This window comes from Montipora foliosa, chromosome 1 (genome assembly GCF_036669935.1).
Source record: "Montipora foliosa isolate CH-2021 chromosome 1, ASM3666993v2, whole genome shotgun sequence".
Lineage (NCBI taxonomy): Eukaryota > Metazoa > Cnidaria > Anthozoa > Scleractinia > Acroporidae > Montipora > Montipora foliosa.
In genome coordinates, this window is record NC_090869.1 from 70,142,242 (window position 1) to 70,154,449 (window position 12,208).

The 12,208-nt window shown below is 39.4% G+C and overlaps 1 protein-coding gene across 1 annotated transcript in view; it reads left to right on the forward strand.

The window, feature by feature from the left end:
• Positions 1-12,208, forward strand: part of LOC138007322 (uncharacterized) — a 227,884-nt gene that overhangs the window by 136,065 nt on the left and 79,611 nt on the right. The window contains exons 139-147 of the mRNA XM_068854143.1: positions 4,277-4,306; positions 5,322-5,662; positions 5,764-6,010; positions 6,432-6,778; positions 7,074-7,317; positions 7,940-8,065; positions 9,067-9,192; positions 11,224-11,349; positions 12,012-12,137. Coding sequence (XP_068710244.1) covers positions 4,277-4,306; positions 5,322-5,662; positions 5,764-6,010; positions 6,432-6,778; positions 7,074-7,317; positions 7,940-8,065; positions 9,067-9,192; positions 11,224-11,349; positions 12,012-12,137 — 1,713 coding nt within the window. The remainder of the gene's footprint in view (positions 1-4,276; positions 4,307-5,321; positions 5,663-5,763; positions 6,011-6,431; positions 6,779-7,073; positions 7,318-7,939; positions 8,066-9,066; positions 9,193-11,223; positions 11,350-12,011; positions 12,138-12,208) is intronic.

The window sequence follows — 12,208 nt, forward strand, 5'->3', positions numbered from 1 at the left end:
TTCTTTTTTGGTCTCGACCGCTTGAACATTTTCATGACACACACATCGGCAAAGGCAATTGTAAAATGTTTCTCCATTTGCCTCGCTAACTGATATCCCTTGCTTGCTGTAAGCTGCGTGTCACACGTCAACCCTTATGTTATAGTGCTGCTCATGCTTGACACTTTATATTCGCTATTACCGCAGTAAATCCGATCTCTTTGCAGCCCAGAAATAGACAGTGTTTCATTGATTTTCAGTGCTGAAGTTGGGAAAATAGCATCCTGGATGAATTTGAAGTGCTGAAATCTTTCTTTCACTCCAGGTAGTCTCTTCCTCTACCATTCTCCCCTTCCGTTTAATCTGACAAGGAACTACTGAGTGAAAAATGTTACTTCTTCAAATATCCCAAAAACTTTAGGGGGGCATTAATTAATCACTGATTCAAATTTGGGCTAAACCTATAGAATACCTGGCCACTAATATTTGCTTATGAATAGATATGCCTTGTTCTTCGAACGATGCCGCTTTAAGGGACATTTTTTTCTTTCCCATCATCTGAAAATGACAGTGTTGCGACCATTCTTCTCCGAATAGTAGGCTTTTTTTTCTTTTAAAACCCACGCTATTACTCGGATGAGGGCTGGTAATAGCTACGCGTGCGCTATCTTAAGATGTTTTTGCAGTTGACGACAAAGCATGAAGGCTGCGTAAGGCCGCTAACTACTGATTTATGTTCTAGTTTCTTTTGCGGTAGCTACATCGTTCGAATTTTCCACAGGAAGAACTTCGGTGTGCGTGCCTTGCGTAGATTTTCTTTTACGACTTCCTTGAACAGTGTTTTAAAGCAAGCACCCGTGAACATTATTCCTGTCGGTGTACGTTGGATCAACCGGCTTGATTACAAGTTGAAAAACTAAATATTGTGAGCAAGAGCTGATACAGCGTAGATTTGATTTAGCAATGTACTATATTTTGGCTTGCTAAGCAACTTCCCTGGCTTTACGGCAGAGACTAAATGTGTAAGGCCAGGGAAGCTTTTTTTAATTCAAAAGGCAGAGCAATTCATCCTGACGGTCTAAATATCCGCAAAGAAACATACAATATTTCATTTTATTATTTACAGTCTCTTCTGTTAATTTCCCGTTCCCAGACTCTCATTGTACCGGAAGAAGGTTGGCTTCACCAGCCGAAATACAGTACATTACTAAATCAAATCTACGTTGTATCGGCTCTTGTTCAAAATATTTAGTTTTTTAACAGTCATTTTACCCACCGACTGACAGTTCTCATTTTTGGTCCGGCCATCGCTTCGACAGCTCAAATCATCGAAACTGATGGCGCCTTTAAACTACGCCTCTGCATAGCATAGCATAGAAGTAATATCCCAAACGAGAACATAAACAAAGGATTATAGATAAAATAGCCTGTTTATTCGGATTTTCAGAAAGTTAAAAGTTTCATATTTCACACCATTTTGGCGGTCGGTCGGCGGGCGGCACTTCTCCCTCGAAAACACCGCTGGCATAATTTCGTTCTTAGCAACAGGCTTGTTGTTAAGAAACACCCCCTTAGGAAAACAATAGTGGCTGGATATTCTAAAATCTGTCCCAAATAGACCAATTTTAAAATTCAGTCCCAAACAAAGGCATCATCACGAGGCTCTGGGGAATAAATATAAGGATCTGTATGAGTGTATTCCCCAGAGCCTCGAGGTGATGCCTTTTGTTTATGACAGAATTTTAATAAATCGAAATTGGGCTATTTGTATGGCAGGGCTGATATTTTTCAGTGTCATTGGTTAAAGTGTAAACTTCGAGCTTCTATTGACGTTGTATTCGTCTGGAAGAGTTGCCTGTGTTGTGTGAACTTGTTTACCTTCAACCACTCTCGTGCTTCTATTCGCGACCAGCCTTAATTTCCACCAACTAGCTGTACAATTGACACAAGTAGAGTGCATTACATTTAACCAGAGTGCACTGCGCCACGAACAACCTAAGAAAATAAACAAACCTTTAAGTAAATAACGAAGCCGTCAGGACCCTGCTTTCGATGATAACGTGAGTGGTTTTGTTTAGCCTTGTCATATCGTGGTGCCTTTCACAGTTCTCTGAATTTAGACAGATTTTAAGTTACATGGTTCGCTTTTTTCTTGCAGACATTTCTGACATCTTTGAGCTTCGTATTTCATCGTTTAGCGCAATTGCACCTCCTTCGGATCGAATTCTAGAATCATAAGAAGAACTGTGATGAAATTGTTGTTACTCAAAGTTGTAGATATTAGAAAAACAACAATGAAATCGTAAAACACTTTGTTTACAAATGTGCTGCGAACTGACTTAAGTTAAGCTTGCCATGTGCTACAAGCCGTAGCACTAATTATAGTTCTAAAGACTTTCGTTGAGAAGTTCCGGGACAGATTTTAAGTTACAATTTCGTTTTTTTTCCTGCGTACAATTCAGACATCTAAGGACTCTCTCGATTCCCCCTGATCTGGTACAAGGATTGTTTGTATTGTCCTGCGTTCTCATTTTACATCATGCACGAATCAGTTAAGATCAGTGAATTTATTAGCTAGAGTTTTGGATTTTCTTTCCGTTTACATTTCCTCCACTTCATCACAGTCTGGAAAAGGGGTGGTCCGGATTAAATTTCGACACATCGCCGATACTCTCATTCCCTCGACAAGCTAAAATATTAAGTCCCACTGACTTCAATACGCCGTTGCGTTATCACTGATAAATGTTGCCACAATCAAAGAAACGAACTTAAATAATCCAATAGACCCATATCACTCAATGCCCAAACAAAAGATTTTGCTCGTGTAACCTCTCATTCAGTGTGAGGCTAGACGTTCAAACACAAGGCAAAAACAAAGCCTTTATTCTCCGTGGACTCCAAAATGCCCGCCGAGTGATAAAGGTGAATGCGCTGACCCACCACTTTTGACAGCCACTGCGCCATCTACTCAAAAACATCTGTTATTTAATGGTCTGTTCCGTGGGTACACACTCCTGCTTAGCCGTCATTTTTCGCGGCACACCAAATCTCCTAACGCAATCAACAGAACAGTAATTCCCAAGCCAGGAATGAAAATGCATGCCAACAACCATGGGCCAGTGTCCACAACAACGCTGCATACTTTGTGCATATGCGACCTCATAAATTCCACCACCTGCTGTGCTCAATTCTGGCTCCCTGTTCCGTAGGTTAATGTTCAAAGAAAAAAAAAATGGAGAAAACATATACCGCAAAATCTGAAATTCTCAAACAAATAAACCACCAATTCCTCATGATTCATCATGACCCCTGTTACCGTTATTGGTTTATCGCTGCCTGTTACCAATCTAACTCCTACGGCTAATATCCACGAACGCCTTGAGGGCAGCAAAAGGAAGATTGATGGACAATTGTTAGAAAACCATTTTACTTCAAAAGGCGCCTTTGATGCTGCTGGCTTTTAATCCTTCCCCCTTCAAAGGAGGAACCACTAAGTATACCGGATTGTGAAAAGAGACCAGACGGAGGGACTAAGGTCTGCCCTGCCGAACGCTGATCATCAAAGGTCGTCGTGGTTCACTTTTAATTCCCTTGAGGATTCAACTCATCTACCTGCGGAGCGCTAATTGAAGACAATCCTTGTCAAATCAAATGCTTGTTTGTTAAGAAAAGAAAAAAAAACTTCATAAATGCCGTGATCACTGTTTCTCTCCTTTCAATTTCGAATTTCTTTCACATACACCCTTCCACCTAGTTTTTATGTAAAGGGTCCTTGTGTGCTTGCTTTTTGTAGAGGGCTGTTAAATAACCACAATTAACGTTTGTTTCTCATTCCTGGAATATCACGCGAAAATATTTCATCACCATACCTGGCACGTTCAAGACAAACATTCCTGGGTTGTGTTTATCTGTTGTTAGTTGTTGGGTAAACCCAGAGGATGGCTCACTGTTTCCCCTTTTCATTACAATTTAAAAGCAAATATTCCTGGAGTAGATCTTCTGTCACTTTTCACTAAATGAGTGGATCTCATTGTTACTCCTGAATGGAATAACGTATAAACGTATTTCGCTACTGGGCATGACACTTCCAAGATAAACATACGTGTATCAATTTTTTTTTCTCTTTAACAGATTGAAATAAAGTTTCATCCGGTCTTTTATTTATTACCAGACATGACACTTTTAAGACCACCTGGATTGTGTTTTTCGTTACTATTAATCAATCGAGTTGACGTTAAATTGTTTCTTTCTTCGGGAATGTTATCAGCACATTACTAATCCTGCTTATCTTTTGCAGCTGTAATATCACCCACGCCAACTCCAGCACGTAAGTGACTGATTGATGATTACACTTGGTGGATACTTTCAAGCTTTGTAATTAATTTTGCATAATATAAAAAACTGCGAGCGGTCAGCATCATTCCGGGTCTTTTTACCAGGAAACCTGGCTGATTTTGCGCTGTCCGCTCCTATTCTAGCAAAGTATACAGGATGAGTTGCACCAACTGTTTTTTTTTTCAGTGCTGCGGCCAAAAAGCGCTACCACTGAAAACCCAGATTGCTTAACACAAAAGAGAAATTCCCAGTTTTGACCATGACTAATTCGCCAAATGGATTTTAATGATGTGAAAAACCTTGCATATGAAACAGTTTCCAGCAGTGACTCTTTTTGGGTGCGTGTTTCTCACTTGAAACATACGCATGTTGCGAAGTACCTCCTCCATTCATCCCATTATATGTGTTGTGTCTCGCGCTTGGTTATAACACAACGATCTTTTTACTTTAAATAAGATGGCGGTTCAACACAAAAACAGGATCACACACATGGTATGCGCGCGTGTAATATTAACAAGGCCGCTGGTTAACATGTACGGCATGGCAATATGTTTTGATTCTTTAAAACTAACGACTAATCCTTATCACTTAGCATCTTCTTGTTATCTTTCCTCCTCATCTTGCACATCATTCTATAACTGAAACTATTCATGGCATTTGTGTAACCTTGTGTTTTCTCTTTGCTGCCTGGCATTCGTGGATTAGATCTTTTATCTGCAGGCCATTCTTCATCCACTCCACTTTTGTTGCTGCTAAGTTAAAATAAATGATAATAATCATAATGACCTTTAACGCGCCTCCGATCCTTGTTCACATTTTAAAATCCCATGCCATTTCAACTTGTTTAAGGCTAAAGCATTAGCCAAAACGTCGTGTGACTCTTTTTTGCAAATAGTCACCGTCAAACAATAAAGTATGTCACCCCTTCATAAAACTCTACAGAATTTTGCAACCACAATGTGCTTTTTCAAAATATTCTTTCATTTCTTTCTTGTGTAATTTTCCAGCATGCAAAGCTGTAGCAGATGTTGCATTGATTGTGGATTCATCAGGAAGCATTGGTCGTTCAAGATGGCCATTGATGTTACAGTTTTTGAAAGACATCATAAATGAATTCAACGTTGGACCAGATTCTACCCATGTAGCAGTAATTGCTTACAGTACCAAGCCTAAACTTGAGTTTACGTTCAATACTTTCTCTGAAGCCGAAATTACAGCGCAGGAATATGGAAAGCGCATCGATGCGATACGTTTTCAGCGGGGATTTACTTATATTGACAGAGCTCTAAAAATGGCTGATGAACTTGTGTTTGTATCAAGTGCTGGAATGCGGGCTGCAGTACCAAAGGTGATGAGTGAAAAAACGTCATTGGAATGCCATGCTTTTCAGTATGAGCTTTATTGAAACATCACTAAAGCCAATTGTTTATTTGCTTGAACTTACCACAGGTTGCAATTGTGATTACCGATGGCGAGCAGTCAACTCGGGAACAATTTACACCACTTGATAAAGCGTCTCAAGGCATAAAAGACAAGGGAGTAACAGTGTACGCCTTGGGTATCGGTCGCAGCGTAGATTCTGGGCAACTGAGGCAAATTGCAAGCTCTGATGACAAAGTGTTCAAATCTACTGGGTTTGATGATCTCGTGGAGATTGTCAAACCAATTGTGCAAAAGTCTTGTCCAAGCCCACCAGGTAAGGAGAAATTCAATAAAGTAGAGTTAAATTTCTGCTAAAGATAGTGTTCATAATTTGAAAAAGTCTCTCCATTGTGCAACCGGACAGAAAGAAAAGGCGGCAAACCAGTCCATACCTTTAGATTGGTTAGTGATTCTGGCATCCACCATACTTTTTCAACACCTGGGACTAGCTTGTGCAAAGAAGTGGCCACGACGTTTCCTTTCTTTCTGCCACGTCTCTTTCCTTCATGACGTTTACTTTCATAAATTCTTCCTTTGTTGATAGAGTGCCGTAAAATTGCGACACACACAAATACAAGTGCCAAATACTTAAACATTGTGTTCTGCTAGGTTTCAACTGAAGAAACAATGCCGCTCTTTTTATACATTGTTTTGAGAAAGAATGTTTGAGGGGCTCGAATTTTTTGTTCCCACAGAAGAAACATGTCCGATCCCTATGGACACCACCTTCGTCATCGATTCATCTGTCTGCGATGACCTTGACAACTGGAATCGTGTTTTAAAGTTTGTCCAAGAGTTGGTTACGTTTTTCGATGTGTCAAAGCCCGTAGGTCGCATTGCGTTAATTCCATTCAGCACAGATGGCAAGGTTGTTCTGAAATTTAACACTTTAACTGGACCTCTTCTGAACAGCGAGGAAGTTAACAGACGGGTTAGTCTCCTAGAATGCAAGGGAGGCTCGAGGCAGATTGATAAGGCATTGGCCCTGGCAGAAAATGAAGTGTTGACCCGCGAGAGCGGAATGAGAGATGGTGTATCCAGGGTAAGAAAAGTTTGATTGAATATTTATTTGCCAGTTTATAAATCGTCCAAAGCAAACTTGGTCGGATGACAACACGCATACACTACTTAAAATTCGTTAGAGTTATACTTTGCGAAAGCGCAAGACCGAAAAGGAATAGATGGGGCTAGATGGGCGTCAAACGCGTGACTTCAAAGTAGTAATGAAGTTAACGTAATTTCCAGGGCGCAGCGTTAAATGGGATGAATTCGAGGCAGCAATCATATCATTGAAATGGAGTCAACATTTTTTTCTGAATTTCTTTCGTTTGCCCTAGCCCGTGTTCGTGATTACGACAGGAAAGCAAACAACAGATCAGGGAGCCTATACACCGCTTGATGAGGTCTCAGCACGTCTTCAGAATAAAGGATCAGCTGTCTTCGTGCTCGGCATAGGAAAGGATGTCGATCTTTCTGAACTGAACCAGATTGCCTCTGGACCTGATAATGTGTTTAAAGTAGACTCTTTTGAGGAGTTGGAAGACAAAGCAGATGAGCTAAAGAAAGGCATTTGCGTAAAAGGTATTTTATTGATGTCTGTGTAGCCTGGTTAACAATGATCTATGGAATGTGATTTCACTCCACCTCTTCTCTTTCTTTTGAATTCCAGACTAACCTCCAAAGTAGTTTACTCCTTTTAACCCTATATAATCTATAGTAATAATGATAATGAAACAAAACAAAGATGCTGTTTGATAGGCTACTTTAGAAATTTAATTGAGCCTCTTTGGCTTTCATGGAAAGCAAAAGTAACGTTCACGTGTGCTTGTTGTACCGTGCAGTTGCTGAAAGAGAGCGAGCCAAGATAGCTCTATAATGTATTGTAATGATGATAATGACGATGATAATAATAATATTAAGGATCATGATTTTTAGGACTAATATTAATATTTGTGATACTTCTGATGGTAATTGCGATAATGGTATTGATAATTATGACGGTGACGATAATATTTGGTAGTGATAATGATAAACCGTATCTTAAGTTCTTAGACAATGAAGAATTTGCACTTAAAATTCTCCTGTCACATTCTTCAGCAAAGTATTTGTTTTGATGTACGAGATTATCATTTCAGAAATGTCTACCAGTGTAAAAGTTAATCGGAGAAGTGATAACGTTTCACTCCCAAATCGTTTTCAACAGATGTTGATGAATGTGCCAGGCCTGAAACAAACGAGTGTGACCCGAACGCTGAGTGTAACAACACGAAGGGATTCTATACCTGCCGCTGCATCAGTGGATATCAGGGCGATGGTAGAACGTGTTCAGGCAAGTTACTTGTTTAATAGACTAAACAACTAAGCAATGGAATGTGTTTCAACGTGTGCACCATTCTAGCGTACATGCCAAAAATGAAAAAAGCATGATTCTTTTCCGAAATGTGTTTGTCTTTAAAGATTTATTTACCAACGCAAGACGTTGCAACAAAAAATTAATGAAAATGATATAAATGTAATCCATTTATACCCAGTTCGGTTAATTCCACCAATTCTCAACCTCGTGGCTTTTAGCCTTTTCTTGCCCAGTCCAATGCTCATCATTCATTTATTACTTTCCGCTTCTGTTTCCCTTAAATCCTGTGCTCAATTATCTGCAAAGAGTTTTGTGTTGCCAAAACGGCTGGGGAATTTCTCTTATTAACATTTGCCTCTTAATTAAACGTTTCGATCCATGTGGGATAGGTCTTTCTACTCAACGTGGCTGTTTTAATAAAAAGTCCTCAGTTGCCAAAGCCGCTCTTGGGGTCATTTAGAAAAAAGGCACACAAATCAACTTAGAACTGAAACACTGGGCCTTGGTCTTGATTACGATAGATCTTCGTGCTTAGTATACTACTAATTCTTAATCGTCGTCGCAAAGCGCGGCAAAGACGCAGCTCAAAAAGGTCGAACCGAACGCCCACTGTGGTGCCTCCTGCAGCCGCTATACAGTCCACGCATGACTTTGTAGCATAGCTTAAAGAAAGATAGCTTAAGTTTTAAGTTGGTTTTTGAGGAGAGGGGGAAACCGGAATACCCGGGGGAAAACCTCTCGGAGCAGAGTAGAAAACCAAAAAAGTCAACCCACATATGGCGTCGAATCGGATAATCGAACCAGGGCCACATTAGTGGGAGGCGAGTGCTCTCACCACTCCACCAATTCTGCTCTGGATACTGATCCAATAAAATAGGAGTTGTAAAACGTTTTGTGGTTCATAACGTGTAATTAAGCTCACTTAAGATTTTGAATGCTTTCTTATTTTTGGATTATTCCTTTTTTGTATCTTACAGACGTGAATGAATGTGGAAATTTTGAAACAAATGACTGTGACCTCAACGCTCAATGTTTCAACACTGAAGGATCGTACACCTGCAGCTGTAACGAGGGATATACTGGAGACGGCAAAACGTGCACAGGTAATTCTTACGCTTTTGCAACCTAGTTAAATAAGTTTACATTAAGATCGCATTTTCGAAATCAATAGCCTTCTTATGCGGATTGAAACAGGAAGAGTGTTATTTTATACTTACGTTTTGCAGAACACGGAGGGTCGTGGGTTCGAATCCCATCTGGAGCTCAGATTTTTCCGAGTGCCCAGTGAGTTCTATCAACATTTCATTTGATATGTGGATATCGATTTGCAGAACAAAATTTGACTAGATCGTTCCCTGAGGGTCTCTTCCATTAAATAGGTTTTCAATTTTGATTGTACACAGATATCGATAAATGTGCCAGTCCTAAAACAAAGGAGTGTTACCCTAACTCTGCTTGTATCAACACTGAAGGGTTGTATACTACAGCGGTAACGAGGGATATACTGTCTGTCAAATCCAGGAGTAGGTTGAATCCGCTTTAACATAGGTTAAACTGGTGATCCTCATTTTACCTACAATCATAGATATAACGGCGGGTCTAAAACACAGGTCACATTCCACAGGTCACTCGTTGCAGGTCATTGTTTTATGTTTTGGAAAGAAACCAAAACCCTGAATTTGGCTAACCCTAGGCCTAAGGTTGGTTTTTAGGCCTAGGGTTAGCCAAATTAAGGATTTTGGGTTACTTTCAAGAAAGTAAAACAATGACCTGCAACGAGTGACCTGTGGAATGTGACTTGTGGTTTTACACCCGCCGTAGATAAAACCGTTGGGGGGAGGTTAGCACGTTTGACGTCTTTTTTTTTTTTGCTTGTCTCTCCCCCCTCTTTGATTTGTGCAACCCTGAACGGTTTTAGTGGACAATTGTTGTGTTACCTTCCAACATTGAATACGGAGAAAGTGGGCTGTACAGGAGAAGGAGAAACGTTTTCTTTGGTACCTTGAGCCTTGAGGGAAGCGGGTTGAAATGCAGGTCTGATGCGGGTCATTTACATAACCTACCTGGAGGTTGTCTTAAATTAGAAATAAGACTTTTTTCCTTAACGTTCACAGTTTCGTTGAGAACAAACACAATTAGTGCTTCCTTTAACATTGAAATGTTTTTTTGCCGTGTTATTATGAATTTTAGGCGTGTAAGGCAAAATTGTAACTTTCATACATGTATTAGGTTGTCTTGTTTTAAGTGATTAAATGATATTAAATTGTAGAGAAAATAACGTGATGAAAATTCCTTCATGAATTAACGAAAAGGGGAAGAGTGTAAATGATAGTTAATTGACCCTTTCGGCAAAACGGTGCATGCTCATAAATCGATGATTTTAATCCAATTTTAGTATTGCGAGATTTTATTTATGCATTTGAAAGTACATTGTAAGAACATTTCCAGAACGAGAAATGGAAGCCACATGTTAAATACTACGAGGGTTATAAGCGTTCAAAGTAGATTTCCTACTCTCATACAACCATAGCTAAAACCGTTGGGAAGGTTAGCACTTCTGACGTCTTTGCTTCTCTCGATTAATTCCAACACAACCACTCTGTGTTCTAGGATCTAGACATAAAAAAGAAAAACATTTAGATTGCAGCAAGTGTCGTAATGTTGTATGTTACTCTAACTGAAAAATGTTGCTGCATGATGAGGAAAACACGAGATGACACGATGCTCACTAATAGCCATCATTTGGCGAACTTCAAGCTCGCTTTAAAATGAGGAAAACAGTATTGCACATTGCCTACCACATGGCACTGATATAATTTGTGAAGGATTTTGTTCCTGTGTATGATGCTGCTCGGTGGATGTGGATGGTAGTGGTTTTAAGGATTAGGTGGCATTTGGAAAATAAACAGTCTTCTTATGCTGTTTGAAGTAGGAATAGTACGTGTGAATATAATATGATGGATTTTGGGTTCGCGAGTCCTATTACGTACCTGTGCCAATTTCCCGGCTATTACGGCTATTACGAGGTCATTATTACAGTTACCTAGCTGCCATGCGTTTGTTTTACTATGAGTGCTTTGTAGACTGTTTTCTAAGGATGCTTTGTTTACTTCTGTTGAATTAATTTTGCACAGATATCGATGAATGTGCCAGTCCTAAAAGAAACGAGTGTGACCCTAATGCAGCTTGTATCAACGCTGAAGGATCGTATACCTGCAGATGTCGTGATGGATATACAGGAGATGGACAAAATTGCACAGGTAATCAGTACGATTTTGTGAGTTAGATAAGTAAGTTAACATTTGAAATCAGAAGCAGGGATGGTGCAGTGGTCAGAGCACTCGCCTCACCAATGTGGCCAGGGATCGATTCCTAGACTCCGTGTCATATGTGGGTTTATTTGTTGGTTCTCTTCTCAGCTTCAGGAACTTTATCTGCGGGTACTCCGTCTTTCCCCTCTCCTCAAACACCAACCTATCATCTCATATGTGTTGATTTGATTGTATTTCTGTCAAGCCAGTCCCAATTAATGGCGTAGCACTAAATGCACTTCTCAAGAACTATGGCAAATAAAGATGTTATTAGTTTGAAATAACAATAATAATAATAATAATAATTTGGGAAAATTGTAATGCTTAAGAGTAATATTAAACATTGTTTATTTTTAAAAGCGTAGTAAAGATATTATTAATATTATTATTATTATTATTAATATTATTTTTATTATTATCATTATTATTATTATTATTATTATCTCTCCAATCCTTTGCTGCATCATTTTCAGTTTTTTTCTTCCATGCGTTTGTTTATGTTCGTTTTATTGTTTCGCAAAAAGACAGGATTTTATCAGATTGTCTCTTGTCTACGGGGTCTCTTCCTTTAAAATGTTCATTTACTAATCTTAAACAAATTTTACCTACAGATATCGATGAATGTGCCAGCCCTGAAACTAACGAGTGTGGTCCCAACGCTCAGTGTAGCAACATTGAAGGATCGTATACATGTAGCTGCGATGCAGGATATACAGGAGATGGCAAAACGTGCACAGGTAATAGCTGATTTCTTGTCTTGTCAGTGTAAGGAATTACCGATAAAAGAGGTTAATAAGAGTTCAGAGGA